We start from the raw sequence: 27,322 nt of genomic DNA, 5'->3' as shown, positions 1-27,322 counted from the left end.
GGCATTACCATGCGCAGCCTCTCGAGGCTGCCATCGCATACTATACCGCTAACACTTCACCCAGAAAATGTGCACTTTTCCCCTTTCTTGAATTCTTTCTCGCTCATTACTTACCTCTCTTTTCCTCTAAAGAAGGATAGAAAAGTTAAGAGATTTTGAGAAAATATAGAGTAGAAATGAAGCGTTTTTGTCACACAAACAACAGACATGCAGTCTCGTTGAAGATAATAAGGCTGGCGGCGTGGTTCACAGGTGCCATATATAGATCATGCGACGTGCTTAATTGCCACGTCACCTGATCATGGCAGGCCTATAACTAGAGGCATGATTTTACACAAACTTCAGATACCGGTCATGCGCGCAAGGCGTTCCCATACTGTTATGCTAAATGCAACATCGAAGTTCCCTTTGAAAGGGAACACATGGCAAGGGATCTGAGACCATTTCTCCATACAGAATCTCTCCAGATCCTTCAAACAATGGTGGACTCTCCTCTTCAGTTCACTCCACAAGTTTTATATGGGTTTCAAGTAAGGGGACTGGGATGGCTGTGGCAGGGCCTTGATTTTGTGGTCAGTAAACCATTTTTGTGTTGATTTTGATGTGTGTTTTGGATCATTGTCCTGCTGGAAGATCCAACCATGGCCCATTTTAAGCTTTCTGGCAGAGGCAGTCAGGTTTTCATTTATCTGTTGAGATTTCATAAAGTCCATGATGCCGTGTATCCTAACAAAAATGTGCAGGTCCTCTAGGAGAAAAACATTAAAGAGCCACTACCATATTTGGCACGAGGCATGAGGTATTTTCTATATGGCTACCTCTTTGTGTGCCAACCCCTGTTCTGGTGTTTATTGCCAAAAATTTTGGTTTCATCTGACCATAGAACCCGATCCCATTCGAAGTTCCAGTAGTGTGTGGAAAACTGAAGACACTCGAGTTTGTTTTTGGATGAGAGTAGAGGCTTTTTTTTTTTTAAACCCTTCCAAACAACTTGTGGTGATGTAGGAGACTTCGGATTGTAGTTTTGGAGACTTTCTAAACCCAAGACACAACTAACTTCTGGAATTCTCCAGCTATGATCCTTTGGAAATTTTTTGGCCACTCGTACCATCCTCTTCACAGTGCGATGAGACAATATAGACATGTCAAATTCTAGGTTGACTCATAACATTTCCAGTTGACGGGAACTTCTTATTTATTGCCCTGATGGTGGAAATGGGCATTTTCAATGCTTTTTCTAAATACTTATAGCAACTTCCCATTTTGTGAAGCTCAACAACATTTTGACACACATCACAGCTAAATTCCTTGGTCTTACCCATTGTGATGAATGACTAAAGAAATTTGGCCTGTGTTACCTCATATTTATACCCTGTGAGGAAGACATGGTTGAACAATTTCCTGTTCCAAGTAACCCAGGTGGACAATTTTTTTTTTTAATATTAATACTTTAAATACATTTTTCTCATATGAATTCATGGGGTGCCAATACTTGTTGCACACCTATATTTATATATTTTTTTTAAATAAACATGTGTTTACAATTGTTTGATATCCATGAGAGCAGAGTATTTTTGTGAATTTTTTTAACAAAATATCAAAATGTAAGACAGACAATTTTTCATAGCCTTCTTTGCTCATATTTACCAATGGTACCAATATTAGTGGAGGGCACTGCAGTACACAACTATAGAAGGACATTATTTATAATTGCACTATCCGGTGTCACCCAGATAAGGATGGGTTCACTTTTGAGTCTGGTTCCTCTCAAGGTTTCTTCCTCATACAGAGTCCTCCTCAGAGTTTTTGCTTGCCATTTTTCCTTGGTTTGATCATTAGGGACAAATTTATGAATTTAAAATTTATATCCTGAATTTATATATTTCTGTACAGCTGCTATGTGATGGCATCATGTTTTAGAAATAATTCAGTGGTGATTAAATTCAGACAGATTAGCACATTATCAAATTTCAAGCTGATCTGATGTTTATGAGAAATAGCAATTTCAATTTAAAGCCGCCCCTTCTCAGTGGTTATGCTCGGCCTATCACCTCAGAATCTTACTTGCATGCATTCCAAGTTTTGTGTAATTTTGTGCAGGCATTTATGAAATGCAGCTGTTTGAGTAAACCAGCTCCACCCCACTTGGGCCAACTGGGATGTGGCGGCCATACTGTTTAAAAATATAAACATTATTTATGTTTATTATATAATAAATTAACTTTATTAAGTTTCACACTCTCGAGTATTTTGACATCAAATATGTGACAATCTGACAAAAATTCTAGGACTAGTTTGAAAACGTGAGATTGCATCAGATAGTAGTGGTTCCATACTTGACCTTGCCACTCAAATTTCAATGTGATAGGTCAATGATAACACTGGTAAATGTGTGCTGAAATCTGATTGGTCGATAGCAGCCATGTTTTTTTTAAGTGATAAGGTCATCATCAAAAAATAAACTTACAGATTAACACATATACTTAATGCTTACTTTAATAGGAACCAAGATCTCTGGACAAGCTGGCTCAACTAAAGCTAGACCTTGGACCTTCAAAAATCTGTCCAACAGAGGGTCCTAGATTTTCCTCTGCAATCTCCAGACAATCAGACTCAACACCACCTCTAGAAGGTGTTCAGCACAAACCCTGCTGAACTCTGCAACACTAAGTCACAGAACTCATTCTGTGCAATTCTATATGGCTGCAATGACTGACTACGCTGAAGCTGCTTCATGGATCAGAACCAACCAAGTAGACAACACTGGAATGTAATTCTATAACTTCTCCATGTACTCTATTCTTCTACAATGGTGGCATGATAGCTATAACTAGCCTTTTTGCCGACGTTAAATAATATTTCTTGGTGCATGTCTGCAATTTAGCTTTATTCTGCTCGTTATCCAATTGTCTTATCTGCCAATTATATTCTCTACATTTGTGTATCATTTCTATAATCATATATTTTCTATCATCATATTTTTGTACTGTATGTAAGCATTTTACTTGAGTGTCTCACAAATGAGTTTCACTTAATTTGAGAAATCAAAATTCCCTCTGATATCAGGCAAATTATTACAATTTCTTATCTTGATTCTGCACTCATCAGCATGTCTCATTCTTAAATTATTTTGTCTACTGGATTGGTACCTCCTTTAACAGAGTTATTATTACAAATAATACATTTGAATAAATAATTTAATATTAATCATCTAGCCACCCCAACTACACTATAGTTTGTTGCAAAAATACTCTTTTCTTTCATCTTATCATAGACTTCGAGTCAAAGTTCCGGTAGCATCCAGTGAACTCCAAGCACTTACATTTGTGGTTAGTTTAAAGAAAAGGCTTCCTTATGGTAGGTCTTCCAAATAGGTTGTGACCCCAAAATGCTGTCAACTGTGATCCTTGGAGAAATTGTTCCTCTCCGTCCTGCTCAATGTGTGTAGTGGCAAAATATTCTTGCGTCCTCTTGCACTGCAGGTTCATTACAGTGCCGGTCATTTAAGTATTGCTGTAATAGTGGATATGGTCAGCTTGTAGGTAACTTTATAGCCATTGTCTGATTTATGATGGTCAACACAATCATTCACTTTTCATTTGTGTATTCTCTAATGTTCCCCATGATGATGAAAGAAGCCTCAGAAGCACTCTATCATATCACAGCAAACCAGCGACTCCATTTCCCAGGATGCACCACCAACTACAAACATGGCCAAAGAGGACTACACTTACCACACACACACATTTCTCCGGAGTTCTAATCAGAGACACCTGTTTCCATTTACACTTGCAATCACACCACACATAAAAGAGACTGTATGAGCACAATGTCTTTGTGAAGTATACGCTCAGTTGCTATTGTCTCTGTCCTTACCAAGCCTTTCCAAGTGTTGATATTGAGGTTTTGACTTTTTGACCTCGATTCTCTGCCTTGCCTGTTTTGATCTGTTTGCCTGATCGTATGACCCCTGCCAATTGTATGTTGTGTATACCCTTTGGACTTCTTGTTTTTGAATTAAACTACATAACCTGCACTTGCTTCTGTCCACACCTCCTTTACATGACACTCTGCTTGTACAGCTAACAAAGAACTTTTTTCCAAAATATTCTGTACACTTTGTGTACTACACTGAACTTTTACCAGCTCTACAATTATACACAGTATACACACGTGTGTGTATTTTCAAAATTTTGCCTCTGTAAACCACCACCACCACAGTGGATTTGAAATGAAGCAATCAATATATGATTGAAGTGTAGTCTTCAAGCTTTAATTCAAGGGGTTAAACAAAAATATTGCATAACATTGTAACCACCTGCCTAATATTGTGTAGGTCCCCCTTGTGCCACTGAAACAGCTCTGACCTGTTGAGGCATGGACTCCACAAGACCTGGCACCAAGACATTAACAGCAGATCCTTCAAGTACTATAAGTTCTGAGGTGGGGCCTACATGAATTTTACCTGTTTGTCCAGCACGTCCCACAGATGCATGATCAGAATGAGATCTGGGGAATTTGGAGGCCAAGTCAAGACTTTTAACTCCGTCATGTTCCTCACACCATTTCTGAACAATTTTGCAATTTGGCAGGGTGCATAATTGTGGTGAAAAGGGCCACTGCCACTAGGGAATACCGTAGCCATAAAGGGGTTTATTTGGTCTGCTACAATGTTTAGGTAGGTGGTACGTGTCAACCTAACATCCACACAAATGCCAGGACCCAAGGTTTTTCAGCAGAACATTGCCCAGAGTATCACACTGCCTCTGCCGGCTTGCATTCTTCCCACAGTGCATCCTGTTGCCATCTCCCAAGGATAAACCAGCAAAGACCAGAGAGCTGTCCATGGGGAAAAAAGCAAGCCATTTTGAAGCTGAGAAAAGAGGGGAAATTGATCAGAACCATTTCACAAGCATTGGGCATAGCCAGTACAACAATCTCAGGAATTCCTGAAAAATAAAGAAACAACTGGTTTACTAACAACCAGACAACAAACAGGTTGGCCAAGAAAAACATCAGCAGTTGATGACAGAAACAGTGTGAAAGCTGAAAAGGAAAACTCAAAAATATCTAAATACATTTTTAAATACAATTTAATCTAGTTAAAACAAAAATGTTATTAGCAGCCTTGTCATGAAGTAATATTTTTCATTAGCAGAAAGCTTTCTTGTTCTTGCCTGTATGTTGCGTTCATAGGACTGTTGAGTTTTTTTTATTTATGTTTATTTAAATGATGACTGTATGCAAAAAAATTTTTAAATGTCAGTTTTTTTTCTTGATGGTATAATTTGTATTGCCCAAAATTTCAATGGTTTTGTGCAGCAATAGTAAATTTAAATACTACCACAATTATACTCATTTGTCCTGTAAACTGCATCATTCCCAAACACTGTGACCAGCACAAAAAATTCCTATCATAGCCAGCCAACCACAACTTTTCTATGTGCTGCTCATGGGGCATAACACACTCAGGAGAACACACCTTCCACATACAGACAATTTGCCCTCTTGGTCTCCTGGCCTTGGATGGCTATGGCATGGTCACGATTTTAGCAATCTTCAGACAATAGAGCAAATGCTTTACTGGTGTGCCACTCAGGAGCCCAGAAATATATTTTTAAGATTTCTCAGTGTGAAAGTAAGTAAATTACCACAGATTTTTTTTCATAATCTGTTTTAAAACTCATCTTTACCAAGGATGCCAATAATTCTGGAGGTGAGTGTACATTTATAGGATTAGAAGATGGAGGAATACATTATGTGAGCACCCAGAACTCAGTAGAGTGGGAGGTGCGAGTGTTCAAGGTGTGCAATCATTACCCTCAGGAATACCTTTGTATATGGCTGTTTGAGGAAAGAAGAAGAGCGCAGAAGAGAGTAGAGAAGGAGGAAAGAGAAGAGAAGAGGAAAGGGCAGTAAAGTGCCAGATATACAACAGCTTTAGATCGTGTAGCTACACCATGAAGCATGGTAGGCAGGTCTAGATCAGAATAGATCACAACACAAACTAAAACACCAAAAACACCACTACTACACAAAGTCACAGACTCAATAACAAAAGCTTCACTCTCAGAAAACAGAACATAAAAATAAAACAAAGCTAGTTTGTTTTTTCTGTTCAGTGTTGGTCATAACAAAGGCTTCTCCAAACAACAGCATATCAGAATACACCAATATGCCTCAAGTTAGCTACTAGCTCACAAAAAAGACTCAACCTCAAGAACAAAACAAATGTGTCATTATAAGAAGTTGAAATTTCTTGTGCATGCCAATTCTCCAGTTTTTTGGTGTTCAGTTTGCTGTATATTTCCATTTTCTGAGCAGGGGGTGCAAACGGGCAGTTCCTTACTTCTGCGTGGGGGAGGCGATACGGGCAGCCTGCTTGCCTCGCTGTCGCTCATGGGCATGGCCTCAAGGAGAGTCACCCCTGTGTCTCTGTAGCTGAAATTACCTTTAACAGGGGGAATATAGAAACAGCTATTGTCACCACTGTCTGCTTTAGCTGCGGTACAAAATGGACATAAGATTGGGCAAGAGAGGCATAGGTGGACAAGGAACGCTGCTAGAAGCACTGGCAGCTAATGGGTAAGGAAAGAATCTACCAGGCAAAAAGAGGCAGAGTGAGGTAGGGTGTTAGACTGATTTGAGCAGGGGAACAGGTTGTGGTAACTATATCTTGGAAGAAATCCATTGGAGGTCTTGCTTGGAGGTGCGAGTTTAAAGGCTAAAAGGATGGTACTATCATTGAATATATAGTATCTACAGATGGGTAACAATTCAAAAGAAAAACCAACTTAACACAACTTAGAATGATGTTTTATTTTGGTGTTTTGTTGTTGGTTCACTGGTTTTCCTGCATTGGGCCACTTTTGCTAGGTATTAACCACTGCATACCAGGATCACTCCACAAGACCTGCCATTTTGGAGATGCTCTGACTGCCATATAGCCATTATAATTTGGCCATTGTCAAAGTTGCCCATTTTTCCTGCTTCCAGCACATCAACAACAAGAACTAACTGTTCTCTTGCTCCCTAATCTATCCCGCCCCTTGCCACAATAAGGAGATAATCAATGTTATTAACTTCACCTGTCAGTGGTTTTATTGCTATGCATGGTATGTAATATATGTATGTATGTATGTATGTATGTATGTATGTATATGTGTGTGTGTGTGTGTGTGTGTGTGTGCGCGCACGTGTGTGTGTATATCCACACATACATCCACACATACATACACACACACACATATATAAAAAATAAAATAATATACACACACATACATGTATATCCATACACACACACCCTCCAAAAGTACTGTTTTTACTATAGACTGAAGACATTTGGGTTGGGGGTAATCAAAAGATGAATATGAGGCAATATCACAATCCAGAAAAACAACGGCAATGGACAAACATTGTGAGAGCTGTGGAAAAAAAATCCAAAAACAATATTCAGTGACATCAACAACCCCCATAGGGCAGGAGTGAAGGCATCACAATCCACTATTAAAAGAAGACTTCGATAGCAGAAATATATAGGGTATGCCACAAAAAGTAAACCAATCATCAGCAGAAAGATTTGGAATTCTAGATTGGAATTCACAAAGAGATGCAGAGATGAGCCAGAAGAGTTCTGGAACCAAGATTAACCTCTACCAAAACGAAGGAATTCCAAAGTGTGGAAAAAGAAAAGATTTGTTCATGATCCAAAACATACAAGCTCATTGGTCAAGCAGGAGGTAGTGTCATGGCCTGGCTTTGCATGCTGCTTCTGGAATCTGCTCACTAATCTTTATTGATGATGTAACTCATGACGGTAGCAGCAGAATAAAATGATAAGTCTACAGAAACATTCTGTAGAAATGGAGAAATGCATTCAATCTAATTGGGAAGAACGTCATCATTCAGCAAGATAATGACCCAAAACACAGTGCCAACACAACAAACAAATTCATCAGGGGAAAAAAGTGGAAGGTTTTAGACTGGCCAGTTGAAACATCATATTTTATATGTACACATATATACACACACACTCATACATTTTTTATATTATATATATACACACACACACAATATTATATATATATATATATATATATATATATATATATATATATATATATATATATATATATATATATATATATATATATATACATACCCACACACACTTATATAGATATATACACACACACACACATATATATATATACACACACACACACACACATATACACACACACACACACAGTATCTCACAAAAGTGAGTACATCCCTCACATTTTTGTAAATATTTGATGATATCTTTTCATGTGACAACACTGAAGAAATGACACTTTGCAACAATGTAAAGTAGTGAGTGTACAGCTTGTGTAACAGTGTAAATTTGCTGTCCCCTCAAAATAACTCAACACACAGCCATTAATGTCTAAAACGCTGGCAGCAAAAGTGAGTACATCTCTAAGTGAAAATGTCCAAATTGGGCCAAAAGTGTCAATATTTTGTGTGGCCACCATTATTTTCCAGCACTGCCTTAACCCTCTAGGGCTTGGAGTTCACCAGAGCTTCACAGGTTGCCACTGGAGTCCTCTTCCACTCCTCCATGATGACATCATGGAGCTGGTGGATGTTAGAGACCTTGTGCTCTTCCACCTTCTGTTTGAGGATGCCCCACAGATGCTCAATAGGGTTCAGTCCATCACCTTCACCCTCAGCTTCTTTAGCAAGGCAGTGGTTGTCTTGGAGGAGATGAAGATCAGAATTTCAGCTTCCATTTCCTAATTTAATTTCCTATTTACATCTAGATATGTTAATCAACTCAGAACATGGCACCCTCAGTGACGGACCACACAATTTCGGTAAGCAAGAGTATCAGATCAGCTGGTCTAAAAGTAAATAACACCTAATACTTGCTCTGGCAACGGCAAAATGAGTATTGAACGCATCAACACTTTTTTCAGTAAATATATTTCCAATGAGGTTATTCACATGAAATTTCACCAGACATTAGTATTAACTCAAGAAATCCGCATATATAAATAACATTAAAGTCCATAAATAAAGTTATGTTAGATAAAGTGGAATAACACAGGAAAAAAGTATTGAACACGTTAAGAAAAAGCAGTTCTCCAAGGCAAGGTAAGACAAGGAACCAGCTGAAATCTATAAGTAGTCAGAAAGTAGTTATACCTCCTATCTGTGAAAATTAATATCAGCTGGGTTAGTAAATTGACGGTTTATAAAAAGGCTTTTTGTTACCAAGGTGTCACACAAGAAACATGATGGGTAAACGCTAAGAACTCTCCAATGACCTTCGTAATCTTATTGGTGTGAAGCATATTGATGGAATCGGACACAGACATATTTCAAAACTTCTGAATCTTCCAGTAAGCACCACTGGGGCCATTATACGCAAGAGGAATCAACATCACATCACCATCAACCAGCCATGCACAGGAGCTCCTCACAAGATTTCTGACCAGGGAGTCAGAAGAATAGTCAGAAGAGTAGCCCAAGGACCACTCGGAAAGAGTTCCAGAAACACTTGGAGGCAGCAGGTACCATCGTCACAGAGAAAGCAATAGGCAATGCACTCCATCCGCCATGGCCTCTATGCATGCTCGCGCCGCAAGACTTCATTAATAAAGAAAAGGTATGTCAAAGCCGATTTAAAGTTTGCTACAACTAATTTGGACAAGCCTATGAAATACTGGGAGAGTGTCATCTGGTCAGATGAGAGCAAAATTTTACTTTTTGGCTGTCATATTACACACCATGTTTGGAGAAGAAATGGCACTGCACGTCACCCTAAAAATACTATACCAACAGTGAAGTTTGGAGGTGGAAGCATCATGGTGTGGGGCTGTTTTTCATCGCATGGTACTTGTAGACTTCACATAATTGAAGAAATGATTAATGGAGTCCTTTACCAGGAGATTCTTGAGAAGAATCTGCTGCCATCCACCAGGATGATTAAGATGAGACATGGGTGGACCTTCCAGCAGGAAAACAATCCAAAGCATACAGCAAAGGAAGCTCAGAGAAAAAGGTTTCAGAGAGAGAGAGAAAAAAAAAATCAATGCGTTAGAATGGCCCAACCAATCACCTGACTTGAATCCAATTGAACAAGATTTAAAAGACAATATGTTTAGAAAAAAAATCACACCTGAATGCTGCGGCCAATTAACTTCTTCATACAGGAAGAGTCTTGAAGCTGTCATTACAAACAAAGGCTTCTCCACTAAGTATTAAATAAATTTCAGTTAGCATGTTCAATACTATTTTCCTGTGTCATTCTGCTTTATTACACATAACTTCATTTATGGACTTGAATTTTTGTATTTCTTTATATTTTCAGATTTCTTGAGTTAATACTGATTAAAAATGAAAATTTCATGTGAATAGCCTCATTCTATATATTTACTGAAAAAAATGTTGAAGCGTTCAATACATATTTCCCACACTGTACATTTTTTTGAGCTTTCAGTGACTACTGTAACTAGAGAGTGAGTGAGGGATCTATCTAGTGAAGCATGCAACACACACAGACACACAGCTGACAGCATGAACCTAGCGACAGCCCATTTGCTGTCAGTTTATCTTTTTTTGTTGAATTTTTGAATGTGCACTGAAAAGCACTGTGTAAATAAATCTGAGCCCAGAGCTCTGCTAAAAGTCCACCTGCCTCCCAAATCTTCCTCTACACCCTTTCACACTGGGGTCTACAGCGATGCCGAAAACCCAGGATGTTGAAAGCCTCCCCATTCAGTGATATCAAAGGCCCTCACCAACAGCCACAAACATCAGGCACTTCTCGCCGAGACTGAATGGGCACTCTCGAAGTTCCTGCAGCCCACCATATCTACAGCTGTGTTCCCTGCCACCATTCCATGTGTGGTGCTCATCAAGTTGCCCTCCACCAATGATCCAGTGACCTTCTTAGAGCTTTTCAAGTGTGTGGCAGCTGCATGAGAATGTCAGAAGGTGGAATACACTCTGACTCCTCCCCTTCCTATCGGGGGAAGCCCAGCCTGCCGCCCAGCTGCTGCAGTCACAGATGCATCTGGAGTATCCAAGTATCAAGAGGACAGTCCTGCAGTGGGTCGAACATACACCAGAGGATCACTTGAGCTCCCCAAGTTTGGCTGCCCCTTTACTCAAGTGCAGCAGCTGAAGGACTCCTGTCGTCGGTGGTTGATGGTGGAGAAGTGGGATCTGGAACAGTTCATCGCTGAACTCCTGGCAAGAATGGTGCATGGGTCCAGTGTCACCGGCCCGCATCCCTGGAGGAGGATTAATTTGCAGCGGACCTTGGTATAAGGCTTCTCTCTCTTTTGTCATTCTCTCTCTCTTCTCCCTACTCCTCACCTGGGTCACAGCTGCTCTGAACCGAGGTGCTGGGACCCCGAACCATATAGAGTAGAGGCATGCATAAAGTAGAGGCAGCAGTCAGTCCTTGCCTTACCCATCCAATAACACTTGGAAAAGAGTTCAGGCATTACTACAAGAAATGTTTGTGGATGGCTCCTGCAAGTGCAGGAATGTGGAATGTGCAGCGTTGCCTGGGGAGGCGATGACGGGTCCATAGATGTCAGCTCCACATCAGGGAGACAGAGAGATTAGAGAAGGCTCTGCCCCTCCATCTTTTGCAAGGATTCCCCTCAGGGATTTCCCCTTGGAGTGGTGGCATGACATGACTCTGAGGCCCAGCTTCAATCAAGTGATTGTCATCGATGGCCAACAGATCAAGCCTAAAATGTTGCACTATCCCACTTTTCAGTTATTGTAACCTATCATATATTATATGAGGTGTTTCTCCCGTCAATCTTTTCTTCATGAGGTGAAATGCATGCTCAAGGTCTGGTGATTAACTTGGCTCTCAAAGTCTTCTTTGTATGGTGGATTGTGATACCTTCACCTCTGCCCTATGGAGGCTGTTGTCAGTGACTATTGTTTTGGGTTTTTTATTCACAGTTCTCGCAATGTCTCCATCATCAACTGCTGTTGTTTTCCTTGGCGAAACTATTCAATGTCTGGTTCTTTTTTTCAGGAAATTCCAAATTGTTGTATTGGCTATGCCCTATGCTTGTACAATGACTCTTTTCTCAGCTTCAAAATGGCATATTTTTCTCCATTAGACAGATAGGGCTCAAACCAAGAGTAGACATTCAAATCTATTAATTCTTTAAACAATCAGTTTAACAGGGCACACCTGGGCAGCAAGAAAATCAGAAAACATGTTAGAATATTTTTGATCACTTGAAAAAATGGGTAGGTTCAAACAAAATATGCCATGTTCTAAGTTGTTTAACACATCTAGATGTAAATATGAGTAAATGAATGCTGAAATTCTGATCTATTGTCTCATTCATCATTTGATCTCAAACCCCAACTTCAATCAATAGAAAATGACAGAATTGGCCTTGCTATTCCAATACTTTCAGAGGGAAGTGTATACGAGCAATTACATTGAAGTACAATGAATAAGATTAATGAGTTTTTCTTTTCTAGTGCTTGTTAAACTTAATAGTATTTTTTCTAAATGTTGAAACTGAGAACCAAATATTCTGTACAGAGAACCAACACAATTCAAGTGAAAAACAAATTCATTTACAGAAACGTTTTAGGGGTAAAAAGAAAAAGAAAAAACTTGGGGTTGCTTCTCTTCAACAGGGACTGGGGTTCTAGTCAGGATAGAGGAAATATTGGATAGAACCAAACATCAATCTATTTTGGCACAACCCCCCCCCCCCCCCCCCCCCCCAAAATAAACCCCTGTAGGCCCCTGATAGGCAGCTGAAGATGAAGGAAAAAAAATAAATTCTCCTTCCAGCATGATAACGGCCCATAGCACAATCCCAAGTCAAGTCAAGGAATGGCTTCAGAAGAGACAGATCAACATTTTGGAATGGTCCAGTCAGAGCAAAGATCTACAGTGAGGGAAAAAAGTATTTGATCCCCTGCTGATTTTGCCCACGTTTGCCACTGACAAAGAAATGATCAGTCTATAATTTTAATGGTAGTTTTATTTGAACAGTGAGAGACAGAATAAAAACAAAAAAATCCAGAAAAACGCATGTCAAAAATGTTATAAACTGATTTGCATTTTAATGAGGGAAATAAGTATTTGACCCCTCTGCTAAACATGACAGTACTTGGTGGCAAAACCCTTGTTGGTGATCACAGAGGTCAGATGTTTCTTGCAGTTGGCCACCAGGTTTGCACACATCTCAGGAGGGATTTTGTCCCACTCCTCTTTGCAGATCTTCTCCAAGTCATTAAGGTTTTGAGGCTGAGGTTTGGCAACTCGAACCTTCAGCTCCCTCCACAGATTTTCTATGGGATTAAGGTCTGGAGACTGGCTAGGCCACTCCAGGACCTTAATGTGCTTCTTCTTGAGCCACTCCTTTGTTGCCTCGGGCCGTGTGTTTTGGGTCATTGTCATGCTGGAATACCCATCCACGACCCATTTTCAATGCCCTGGCTGAGGGAAGGAGGTTCTCACCCAAGATTTGACGGTACATGGCCCCGTCCATCGTCTCTTTGATGCGGTGAAGTTGTCCTGTCCCCTTAGCAGAAAAACACCCCCAAAGCATAATGTTTCCACCTCCATGTTTGACAGTGGGGATGGTGTTCTTGGGGTCATAGGCAGCATTCCTCCTCCTCCAAACACGGCGAGTTGAGTTGATGCCAAAGAGCTCCATTTTGGTCTCATCTGAACACAACACTTTCACCCAGTTGTCCTCTGAATCATTCAGATGTTCATTGGCAAACTTCAGACGGGCATGTATATGTGCTTTCTTGAGCAGGGGGACCTTACGGGCGCTGCAGGATTTCAGTCCTTCACGGCGTAGTGTGTTACCAATTGTTTTCTTGGTGACTATGGTCCCAGCTGCCTTGAGATCATTGACAAGATCCTCCCGTGTAGTCCTGGGCTGATTCCTCACTATTCTCATGATCATTGCAACTCCACGAGGTGAGATCTGGCATGGAGCCCCAGGCCGAGGGAGATCGACAGTTCTTTTGTGTTTCTTCCATTTGCGAATAATCGCACCAACTGTTGTCACCTTCTCACCAAGCTGCTTGGCAATGGTACTGTAGCCCATTCCAGACTTGTGTAGGTCTACAGTCTTGTCCCTGACATCCTTGGAGAGCTCTTTGGTCTTGGCCATGGTGGAGAGTTTGGAATCTGATTGATTGATTGCTTCTGTGGACAGGTGTCTTTTATACTGGTAACAAGCTGAGATTAGGAGCACTCCCTTTAAGAGTGTGCTCCTAATCTCAGCTCGTTATCTGTATAAAAGACACCTGGGAGCCAGAAATCTTTCTGATTGAGTGGGGGTCAAATACTTATTTCCCTCATTAAAATGCAAATCAATTTATAACATTTTTGACATGCGTTTTTCTGGATTTTCTTGTTATTCTGTCTCTCACTGTTCAAATAAACCTACCATTAAAATTATAGACTGATCATTTCTTTGTCAGTGGGCAAACGTACAAAATCAGCAGGGGATCAAATACTTTTTTCCCCTCACTGTACATCCCATCAAAAACTTGACATGACATTTACAGTGGTTTCATTTTTTTCCCTTTTAAACAGCAAGTTAATAAACCCGCCATTTTAACAGGGGTGTGTAGACCTTTTACATCCATGGTATTATACTATACTCTTTCTGTGTCCCTATTTAAAAGTAAACAAATTTGTGATATTGACCATGTTAACGGCTTTGTACAAAAGGTCAGATTTTCCTCATGCCTAATCTCTTCTATTCAAGCAAGTGTTCAGATGAGACACCAGTGGATTTGATCTAAAGTGGAACTTGAGTCCATGATCATGCACACACTTCATTAAAGCAAATAGGGGACATACCGAGTACTACAAAACTCTGAAATTCATGTAAATATTTCAAAGATTCACTCAAGTTGTTGTCAATAAAATAATTTGTAATGAAAATTTTTGCATTAAATTAGAAAAGAATGCAAAATAGAGGCATTTTCACTAATGGTCTCAGACTTTTGGAAGCCACTGTAGATTTATTTTGTCTTCTGGATCATAAGTTCAGTTTTCTTCAAGTCACTGGCACATTCATTAAATGTTTTACTAAATACACCTAAAAACACAGTGTTTAAATATTCTAGTACATCTACTGTATGTGACATGAAATTTTGTCAATGTTCTGAAAGTTCTGTTGTAATAATTTCTATAAACTGCAATACATGCAAGAAAAAACTGCAATAACTTGACATTTATTAAAAATTGTTAATTTATTTACACTCAGTGATTAAGACCAGGGTGTCCAATCTTATTAGGAAAGGACCCGGTGTGGGTGCAGATTTTAATTTCAATTAAGCAGAAGCCACACCTGAATCTACTAAAATCCAAGATCAACTGATTAAACAGGTGGAATCAGGTACTTGATTGGAATGAAAACCTGCACCCACACTGGCCCTTTGTGGATAAGATTGGTCACTCCTGGGTTAAGGCATTGGGCTAGTGATCGGAAGGTTGCGAGTTCAAATACCAGCATCACCAAGCAACCTCTGGGTTGCATTATTTCTCAAATATACAAAGTTACTTTTAGATAACTGTGAGCCAAATGAGGTAAATGTACTGTAAATATTTGATGCCCCCCACGCATGTTCTTAATATGCTGTTTTGTAATGCTTCATCTTCATGTTAAACCATGAATATTGACTTATTAATAGTATTTTTCTAAATGTTGAAGCGGAACAAAATATTCTGTACAGAGAACCAATTCAAGTGAAAAACAAATGCATTTACAGATGCATTTTAGGGGTAAAAAGAAAAAGAAAAAACTTGGGGCTGCTTCTCTTAAGCAGGGACTGGGGTTCTAGTCAGGATAGAGGGAATATTGGATAGAACCAAATCCAAAACCAAATTTTGATAAATCAAAATAAACAAATTAGAAGCAATTAAAATGTTTTTTTTAATGATTTGTCATAAAAAACAAGGGGCAAGTCATTAAAATTTTTTATTAAAAATATCAGCTGATTTTGTACAGACTTTGCATAGAACAAAGTGCGACTGGTGTGGAGTTGGTTAAAAAACACCTATTTCAGATTTTTAGATAGACTGTTTTAGACATGCATTATAGATCAATCAAAAAGATTTCAACAAGTAACTAAGAATTAAAGAATTATTGTCAAGAAAAGGACAACAATATCTCTATGAAAATGTCAATTCTGTCCCCAGAATGAAATCCTATTTCAAAACTATGGGCATTATTATTGTCATTATTATGGATAATGCCAACCCCCTCCAAACTAGCTATAACAACCTCCACCCTTCTGGGAAAGTTTTCCACTATATTTTGTCATGTTGCTGTGGGGATTTGTGCCCATTCAGCCACAAGTGCATTACTGAGGTAAGGCGCTGATGTTGGGCAAGAAGGCCTGGCATGTAGTTAAGAGGTTCATTTCATCCCAAAGGTGTTCAGGGGGGTTGAGGTCCGGGCTTTGTCCAGGACACTAGTGTTCTGCAGGACACTAGTGTTCTTATGCACCACCCTTGGCAAACCTTGCTTTGTGAACGGGGGCACTGTCATGCCGGAACAAAGGTGGGCTAGTCCCCTTAGTTCAAGTGAAAGGAAATCATAATACTACAGCATTTGTATTGTTTCTGTTCTGTCTCCTCCCTGTTTTGTCATTGGTTGTTGTTGGGGGGTGTGGCTTTATTGTTTTCAGCTACCAGCGCTTAGCGCTGATTATGTTCGGGATATATATCCGCTCGGGTCCCTGTACACCTTACGGAGTATTATAGTTAGATTGATTTAGTTAGTTTAAACGTTACATTAGTTTACCTAGACCACGCTGGTGTTTCCCACTCCCAGTTCATAGTCTTAGTTCATGTTTCTTGTTTTGTGTCTTGACCCTGTTTTCTGTGACCGCGACTTTGCCCCGTTTATGCCTGTTTGCCGATCACCTGACCCAATGCCTGTTTTTGACTACGCATCCGTTTCCCGTTTTGGATTTATCTGCCTGCCTCCTTAAATAAAAACATCTTTACCTGCATCTGCTTCCGTATTCTACTTCCTTACGTCTCGGGACGTGACAAATACCACTTGTAGTAACAAGTGTAACTGGAGTAGTCAACTGTTTAGTTAACAAAGGACCTTCACAAAAATGGAATATTTATTAAATAAATAAAATAAAAATAATAAATCCAAATTATGAGATCTCAAAAAGCCCTTTACTGATACTGACCCAAGTCCAACACAACTGCGACATGTACCATAGACTATGGCTGTATTTTTTAAATGCACACTAAATATTGACTTTAGTTTAGTGTTGTTCACTCCTCTTTATATATATTTTTTAAAATGTACAAAATGCTTTGAAGGCATTTTTGTTTACAGCATTGCTTGTGCCTATGACTATTTACAATGGGTTCAAAAAGTATTCAGACCCCTTTAGTTTTTGCTAACGTTGTGTGTTATTTAAAATGGATTAAATAATCACAAAGTGAAAACAAAAATTAAAATCTTTCATTTAGTTGTATTCAGACCATTTAATTCAGTACTTTTTAGATGCACCTTTGGCAGCAATTACAGCGTCAATTCATCTTAGACAAGTCTCTACAAGTTTGTACACCTAGATTTGGGCAGTTTTCCCCATTCTCCCTGGCAAATCTTCTCAAGCTCAATCAGATTGAATGGGGAGAATCTCTGAACTGCCATTTGCCATCTCTCCACATATATTCTATGGGGTTCAAGACCAGGCTTGGTCATGCAAGAATATTCAGACTTGTACCAAAACATTTTCTTGGCTGAATGCTTTGGGTCGTTGTCATGCTAAAAGATGTACCTTTGCCCTAGTCTCTGGTTGCATGCACTGTGGAACAGGGTTTCTTCAAGGACATCCTGTATCCTTGTATTTGGTTGCATTCTGAACAGTTTCCCAATGGGGAGAAGCACCCCCACAGCATGATGTGGCTACCACCATAAATCACCACAGGGATGGTATTAGCTTGTTAATGAGCAGTGCCTGGTGGTTGCCAGACGTAGCTTTTTGTGCTCAGCCCATCAGATCAGAGAATCTTTTCCTCATGAAACAACACTCGGACAAATAAAAGCTGAAGGAGAGTCAAGTGAGGTGCAAGTGAAGAGAGGTGTGAATGAAGTTTGGAGAAAGAGTGCATAACTCTATTAGAATGTAAGAATTACAATATTAGGATTATGCCCCCTCCAGTGTACAGGGGTATCAAACTCAAATTCTGCCTGGGACAAATAAGCATTTTTGTGAGCCTCTGAAGGGCCGTAAACTAAAGATATTATTTTTTTCTAATGTATTATATATTCTATTGAATAACAATAGCGAGCTATGAAAGTACAATAGGACAAAAAGGGGAAAAAAGACTAACAGAGATTGTTCAACTGTATAAAGCATTAGGTCATTTTTTAAATCGATTAAAGATATTAACATGTATGTATTTCCCAAATATCTGGAAAAAATATAGTTAATTAAGAGGTTGAAGGAGAACTCGCGTGGGCCTATCTCTGTTAAGAACATACATGTCCTTATCTCTCATCTCTCTTGCCTTTGCTCTCCATCAACTTTATTTGTTTTAAAATATTTGTAGGTTGATACATTTTGGAATTTGGAGTTGATCACTGAATCACATCAAAAACCAACACCCAACATGTTTCTGAATAATTTTTCCACTTGCATTAAACTAAGCAGAGAGATGATAAGTGAAATTGCATTTCAACACTGTGGCATACAAGAATGTGCACTGTACAGTGTTGTGCACAGAACAAGCAAGATAGCTATGCTATGGGTCTATGTGAAATCTCTAGATCTATTGTGAAAATACTGAGTAGTATATAATAGAATATAGTAATATTTTGAAATATTACAATGGCCAAATTAAATGAGACAGCAGGCCAAATTTGGCCTACAGGCCTTTAGTTTCCCAGCTGGTTTTTTAGGACATCCAATTCTCAGTGTCACATCCCAGACTTCTCAGGCTAATCATCTCCAAGTTAGAAGATGTAGTATGAAACACAATGACATTCTACCTGAAAGACCTGGGAACCCTAAATCAGCCAGTCCTACAAGATTGATGTTGATTTCACCATGACCATTGCTAGGCAACTGTTGAGTTGCTAAGTAGCTAGTTCAAATTTTTGTCAGCTTAAAAGTTGCTATCAGAAATGACAGAAATAGGTTGTGTTGTCATTAATGTTTGTTGAGTATTTAAAGTTGCACACCTAAAACAACATGAAATCAGAATGCACATTTCAGGCACTGTTGTTAAAATTGTATTTATTTGATGCCACGGAAAAGTATGCTACAAATAAATAGCATTTTAAACATTACTGCTGAAAATAAAGATGTAAACCAATGAAAATGTGTCCCCCAAATTACCAAATACGCCTTTCCAAATTAGCAAGCATTTAGTTAAAAAAAGACATTCAGTCATGAAAAATGGGTAGGCCATGCTTCTTATTCTACATACATCTTAGAGAGTATAATAGAACCATTTTTCCTTTACAGGTAATAGTCAACACCTAGAGGACTTCCAAAATACGTCATGTGTTGGGCATTATGTTTTATTAATGACGATCAAGCTTAGACAGATTGGCAACTCAAACTGTCCCAATATATCTAAATTTCCTTCAAAATGAACAGCATAAACAGGTTTATATACAATCATGGAAAAAGAAAGTACACCATCCTTCAATTCTATTTTTTATTTTTTTTATCAGGGCCTAAATAACAATTGTGTGGTCCTCACTAACTTCTGTAAGCAAACAAATAACCTCAGGTGTCAAAACAAAAACAGATTTCAATATGTATTAATTTTTTCCCCAAAAAGTGAGCCAACATTCAGAAATCAAATGGGAAAAATAAGTAGAGTACACCCTTCCTAATTTCACAGTCATTAAGAGAGTAATTAGCAGCCAGGTGTTACTAATGAAATGCACAAAATTAGTCAATCATCAAGTGTGACTTTTTTTTTTTTTGGCAGTTTGTAGTTCTGGAACAATCAGGTGTGTGTCTACATTTTGCTCCAAGACGAAAGGATGACCTCAGACAAGCATCTGCTGTGGCCCATCAATCTGGGAAGGGGTATAAGGCCATCTTCAAACAATTTAAAAGCGACCATTCTATAGTGAGAAGGACTGTTTACAAATGGAGAGCGTTCAAGACAATTGCCAATCTTTCCAGGAGTGGGCATCCCAGCAAATTCAGTCCAAGGACAGACTGTTTAATGCTCAGAAATATAAAGAAAAACCCAATAGCTACTACATGTGATCTGCAGGCCTCTGTAAGCACATTAAATGATCATGAAAGCACCATCAGAAAAAGACTGAACAAGTATGGCTTTCAAGGAATGTTGACTAGGTAAAAATCCCTTCTCTCCAAAAAGAATATGGCAGTATGGCTTACGTTTGCAAAATTGCAGCTGAACAAACCACAAATCTTCTGGAACAATATCCTTTAGATCAATGAGACCAAGGTGGAGATGTTTGGTCACCATGCATAGCTCCATGTTTGGCAAAAACCAAACAGAGTCTACCACCACAAATAATTCATACCAACGGTCAAGCAATGTGGTGCAGGGGTGAGCCACAGGACCTGGGAAAATTGCATTCATTGATACAGTAATGAACACCACTTTATATAAGAATATTCTTGAGACAAACAAGGGCTTATGTCCAGCAGCTTAAGATGGGTCAAAATTGGATCATGCAATCACAGTTATCCCAAGAAAACCAGCAAATCAACATCTGAATGACTAAAAAAGAAAAAGAAAAAAAAAGGTGTTGTAATGGCAAAGTCAAATTCCAGACCTCAACACCACTGAGAAACTGTGGCAGGAGCTTAAGAGAGCTGTGGTAAAAACAAACACCCTCAAACATCAATGATCATCATTGAATGATGGGGGTAGGTGCAATTTTAGCCAAGCTCCAGGCTTGCGTTTATTCAGAGTGCACTTTGTAGCGCAGTTTTAAAAAACTCAACAAAACAGAAACAAGTCCGTATCAGACTCTGAGCTTTCACTCAGTCAAGTTCACACTCGGCTGTGTGTGTGTATGAGTATGTGTATCTGCGTGTCTCGCAAGCACCGCCAGTTATATTACGCTCTCTCGCGCCGGTTATGGGAGTCGCTGAAAGCACAAAGAGAACCAATGAACCCAATTCAACATCTCTGAATAGACTGAAAAATGGTGGTAACGTGATGCTTCCCAGCTTGACAGAGCCGAGAAGATCATAAAATCCAAGCATGTCAAACTTGTATCATCAGAACTTGGTTGCGTTGCTAGACCCTTTTTAATGGGGGGCAAGCACGAGTAAAATTTTGCTGTGCCCCTGTAAAATTTTCCTGATAAATCATTATCTGATGAAGTGTATTACAGTAGATACTTCTGAAAATAGTCTTTCCTTTTCATTGAATGTTATAATTTACATCTTTTGAATTATTGAAAACAAACCTGATTGAAGTGGCTGCACAGGATATTTTCGCTTCAGCTGGCATTACAATCATACGCTCCTCCTCCATTCACTTTTCCACCCCATAGAAACCTCAACATGCAGTCAGACAATAATTCATAATATGACATTGTAGCTGAGGAAAGGTTACTTCCTACTACCAGGCTAACACTGATCGCTGTATTAATGAGTACTATGTGAATTTGTATTTAATTGTATGAGGACATCACGTTTTCCAGATTTAATTTACTTGAAACAGATTTAATCTATAACATCAGCTTGTTAACTGCTAAAAGAATGCTTGCTTATCTCTCCTAATATGGCATTTTGCAACAAATGATGTGATTGAGTCATCATCAGTGAAAGCTTTTTGAAATAATTTCTTCATTTAGGGAGCTAGCTAGTTAGTTTGCTCACAAAAATGCCAATTGTGGGTTTACTTTTTTTTTTTTTTTTTTTTTTAATAGATTTTTAAAAATGTTTTAGCAGTTCTGTTTGCGAGGAGTGATCTACTTAGTACTGGTTAGCTTATTTTTAGTTATCCAGATGGACATATAAACTTATGTCATTCCAAGAGGTGCCAGAGGGAGAGAAGAGCATCATCAGTCAGGTGAGGGTAAGCAGACAGCAGGGATAAACTTTGCATTTGAATGATCAACATTACACTGTAAAATTTAAGTTCACTACCCCTCAAATAAATCTTTTATAACTTGGACCTTACTCTACAATCACAAGATCAACAAATTACCCAGAATTGAAAAAATGTCAAAGCATTAATCCTTTCAAGTTTAACTTTTTTAATGCAACTGTTATTTTTCAACTATTGCATTCAGTAACCAGTACATAGGCAATTTTAGAAAAGCCCTTTAGTAAATTAAAATGTAAAATTTAACTAATGAAATGATCTGAAGCACATGCTTGCATTAATGTTTGTTACATAATATGATTAAAGAAAACAAATAAAACTCCCAAAGTCACCAGAATAGAATGCTTTGGTGCTGTTTTTGCAGGACCCCCTAGAAATTTTTAAGTACTTATGTAAAATTCTTGGGGGGCCTGTGCCCCAGTAGTGATCAAACTCTAGAAACACCTAAAAAAAAAAAAGAATAAATACACACACACACACATATTATATATATATATATATATATATATATATAAATAGCTGTCCGGGAGATTCAATAAAGTCTTTTGTCTTGTGACAGTAGTATAAGTGCTATTGTTTTTTTAAAAAAAATAATAAATGTACAGTATCTCACAAAAGTGAGTACACCCCTCACATTTTTGTAAATATTTGATTATATCTTTTCATGTGACAACACTGAAGAAATGACACTTTGCTACAATGTGAAGTAGTGAGGTCAGTAGTAGGTCAGCGTCATATCCAGAGGTTGTCTTTGGAAAATAGACGTAGGAGTGCTGCCAGCATTGCTGCAAAGGTTGAAGGGGTGAGGGGTCAGCCTGTCAGTGCTCAGACCATACGCCGCACACATCAAATTGGTCTGCTTGGCTGTCGTCCCAGAAGGAAGCCTCTTCTAAAGATGATGCACAAGAAAGCCCGCAAACAGTTTGCTGAAGACAACCAGATTAAGGACATGGATTACTGGAACCATGTCCTGTGGTCTGATGAGACCAAGATTAACTTATTTGGTTCAGATGGTGTCAAGCGTGTGTAGCGGCAACCAGGTGAGGAGCACAAAGACAAGTGTGTCTTGCCTACAGTCAAGCATGGTGGTGGGAGTGTCATGGTCTGGGGCTGCATGAGTGCTGCCGGCACTGGGGAGCTACAGTTCATTGAGGGAACCATGAATGACAACATATACTGTGACATATTGAAGCAGAGCATGAACCCCTCCCTTCGGGGACTGGGCCGCAGGGCAGTATTCCAGCATGATAACGACCCCAAACACACCTCCAAGATGACCACTGCCTTGCTAAAGAAGCTGAGGGTGAAGGTGATGGACATGGCCAAGCATGTCTCCAGACCTAAAACCTATCTGACCATCTGTGGGGCATCCTCAAACGGAAGGTGGAGGAGCACAAGGTCTCTAACATCCACCAGCTCCATGATGTCGTCATGGAGGAGTGGAAGAGGACTCCAGTGGCAACCTGTGAAGCTCTGGTGAACTCCATGCCCAAGAGGGTTAAGGCAGTGCTGGAAAATAATGGTGGCCACAAAAAATATTGACACTTTGTGCCCAATTTGGACATTTTCACTTAGGGGTGTATTCACTTTTGTTGCCAGCCGTTTAGACACTAATGGCTGTGTGTGTGGCTTATTTTGAAGGGACAGCAAATTTACACTGTTATACAAGCTGTATACTCACTACTTTCCATTGTAGCAAAGTGTCATTTCTTCAGTGTTGTCACATGAAAAGATATAATCAAATATTTACAAAAATGTGAGGGGTGTACTCACTTTTGTGAGATACTGTATAAAACTCTGAAAACCTGTTTATGCTTTTTCATTATGGAGTTTTTTGTGAGAAAACGAACTTAATAGTGTAAGAAGGTAAAAAACTGTAGGAAATGTCTGAATACTTTCTGAATGCAGTATTTTTTTTTTTTAATGAATAATTACATAATAGTGATTACAAAGACACTGGAACTGTACGCTTTACATACAAATTTCATATTAATCAGTAAATGAATACATACCTGGCAGCGCAAATATGAGCTTCCGTGCACCATCCAGGTCTAAGGTAGCAAATGTAGTGGGAAGGCTACAAAGAGCAAAAAAAATGGTGTAACCTATAAAAGGCCTTAGGTTAGCTACTTTGAATCTTGTCATTATAGGTTTGTTTACTTTGCCCTGTTCTCACCCTGGCTTCATAAACACCCGACCAAAGTGGATTTGGGCATGGAGGTCAATGTCCAGAACCTGCTTCAAGTAGTCCTAATGAAGAAAGATAAAAACATGAAATAAAGATAAATAATTGATACTGATAATCAATTAAGCTCACTTCATATTTGTGTGAACTATTCAAGTACATTTACTATGAAACATTATTTAATGTAATTATTTATATAATTATTATTATAGAAATCTGTTATTTTACTGTTTCCTTTGTTGGTCCATTCCTTTAAACCCATGTCCTTAGCACCAGGTGTAAAGTTGCTCAGACTGGTGAAAAGTGGGTTTTTACCTAAATAATTTTGCACTGCATTTTTAACTATTCTCTGTGGATTTCTTCCAAACCCAAGACTTTTTTAAGGTAAAGAATGGCCAAGTGAATCGTCTGACCTGAATACAATTATGTATGTAATTCACAGGATGAAGGAAAACTTAATGCAAAACAGCCCCACAACAACTACAGTAAATGCCTGGCAGAGCATCACCAGAGAACTAACCTGGCATCTGGTAATGCCTTTGGGTTCCAGACTTCAGGCAATCATTGACAGCAAGGATGCACATCAAATTAAAGCGGAAAGTCTGCACTTTGAGCTCATATTAATTATTTAATTTTAACCCCTATATACACTGTTGTAGATAGCTAAAATAATAGTGTTGTCAATGTCCAAATATTTATGGCCATGGTTGTATTTGATCACAGCTAGCACCTTCAGTAAAATGTACCCTTACAAGTATGCACCACTGTGACGTTTTTCAACGTGGCCAAAAGTGTTACTCAGAACAAAATGTTAACTTGAATACAGTAAACACCCCCTCACCTTCTCTCCCATAGACACTCCTCCAGATGTGATTATAACATCTGCATGACTTATTCCCTCATTCAGGGCATTCAACAGGTCATCTGGGCTGCAAGAAAAACAAGGAAAGACAAAATGATTATACATGATTACTTTCATTCTTTTGTTTCCATAAGGCCATATACAGAATAGAAATTCTCAAAAGACATGTTAAAAAAAATTCCATTCTCTCCCACTCCTGAAGAAATTCTGACCAATTAAACCCACTTTTGCAGAAAGTTTTCTAATAAACTTAGTTGGTTCTATATATATATATATATTTTTTTTTTAAGTCATTTGCACCACAGCAACCCTGACCAGGGTAAAACAGTTACCAGTAAACAGTTAAGAGGAATGAATAAATGTAGGAATGAGTAAAGTAAAATTTACAACTTAGGCTTTAAACATGTTGAACAGTGCAATCACCATGCCGTGTCCAATACACTCAATGCACTCACACAGTCAGTGCATTTTTAACTATCTCTGTGGATTTCTTCCAAACCCAAGACTTTTTTAAGGTAAAGAATGGCCAAGTGAATCGTCTGACCTGAATACAATTATGTATGTAATTCACAGGATGAAGGCAAAACTTAATGCAAAACAGCCCCACAACAAATAGGAAGTGAAGACAACTGCAGTAAATGCCTGGCAGAGCATCACCAGGGAACTAACCTGGCATCTGGTAATGCCTTTGGGTTCCAGACTTCAGGCAATCATTGACAGCAAGGATGTACATGTTAATTCCCTCAAATTAAAGCTGAAAGTCTGCACTTTGAGCTCATATTCATTATTTAATTTTAATCCCTATATACTGTTGTAGATAGCTAAAATAACAATAATGTTGCTGACCAGGGTAAAACAATTACCAGTAAACAGTTAAGAGGAATGAATAAATGTATGAATGAGTAAATTTACAACCTTTTAACATGTTGAACAGTGCAATCACCATGCCGTGTCCAATACACTCATGTTAATGGTCCTCTAAGCTTCATAGCTAACTTCCCACTCTTGCCCAGGTGTAAAAAAACTAAACAAAACAAAAAAAAAGACCTGCTCCCATGACTTTTTTTTTTGTCTCATGAGTTCCCAATCCAAATGCACATGAATTCAGAGAACACATGAGGAGTGAAGAGTTATTAACGAAAATGCGCACATCAATATTCAGACCGCAGACAATTATGGGGAGTGCTTTCTTCTTGTGCGTTACACACTCTGGCCAGGAGAAGTAATAAGAACAGCACCACTGTCTGTCAATTTGTTGTAACTACAATATTTCACTGAAATTTGTTTAAATGAATTATTTGGAAAACAAAAACACTGTGGAATGCAATATTTAAATATTGCAATACAAATAAAACTGGAAGTGAATTATTAAAAATATTTACACAGTAGTGTGATTGATATCTCAAATCAGTCACACTGTTGTGCTGTGTTGTCGTCACACAGTCTCAAATCATAAGGTGAATTCATTGATTTTCTGTAAATGCACAACTCTACCAGTAGTTCTAGCTGTAACATACAGTTGTGGGAAAAATAAAATACACCCTACATCAAATTTTGGCCCACTATTCTTTACAACATTGCTTCAGTTCATTATTGTTTGAGGGCATTCGTTTTTACCACAGATCTCTTAAGATCCCACCACAGCATCTCAATGAGGTTAAAGTCTGGACTTTGACTTGGCCATTCCAACACCTTCTTTTTGTCTTCTTTAGCCATTCAGATGTGGATTTGCTGGTGTGCTTGGAATCATTGCCCTGTTGCATGAACCACTTTCAGCCCAGCTTAAGCTGCTGGACAGATGGCCTCAAATTTGTCACAAGAATATTGATATAAAGTGGAGTTCATCATCATAGTTTCACAGGTCCTGTGGCTGCAAAACAAGCCAAAATCATCACCCCTCTACCACCATGCTTGACAGTTGGTATGAGGTGTTTGTGGCAATATGTTGTATTTGGTTTTTGCCAAACATTGCGCTGTGTATGATTGAGCAAACATCTCCACCATCTCATCAGTACAAAGGATATGATCCAGAGGATATGATTCCAGAAATTTTACGTTTTTATGTTTATGTTTTATGTATGTAATGTTTGTTCAGATGAAATTTTGCAAACCTGAGTCATGCTCAATATTCTTTTTGGATAGAAGGGACTTTTTCCTAGCCACCCTTCCCTGA

At 38.8% G+C, this 27,322-nt stretch overlaps 1 protein-coding gene across 15 annotated transcripts in view; it reads right to left on the bottom strand.

Annotated features, from left to right (window-relative positions):
* The window catches only part of LOC108270253 (gephyrin), a 118,287-nt gene that overhangs the window by 11,698 nt on the left and 79,267 nt on the right, over positions 1-27,322 (bottom strand). For 5 of the 15 annotated variants that reach the window (XM_017476741.3, XM_017476737.3, XM_017476739.3 and 2 more), the window contains 4 exons: positions 25,129-25,216; positions 24,279-24,352; positions 24,115-24,179; positions 6,350-6,451 (listed from right to left, as the gene is read on the bottom strand). In XM_017476741.3, coding sequence (XP_017332230.1) covers positions 6,350-6,451; positions 24,115-24,179; positions 24,279-24,352; positions 25,129-25,216 — 329 coding nt within the window. The other 10 variants (XM_017476740.3, XM_017476743.3, XR_008396937.1 and 7 more) reach the window with 9 other exon arrangements.

The sequence above is a fragment of the Ictalurus punctatus genome, chromosome 9 (genome assembly GCF_001660625.3).
Source record: "Ictalurus punctatus breed USDA103 chromosome 9, Coco_2.0, whole genome shotgun sequence".
Lineage (NCBI taxonomy): Eukaryota > Metazoa > Chordata > Actinopteri > Siluriformes > Ictaluridae > Ictalurus > Ictalurus punctatus.
The sequence above is the reverse complement of the archived record's forward strand: the minus strand, read 5'-3'. Positions and strand labels throughout refer to the sequence as shown.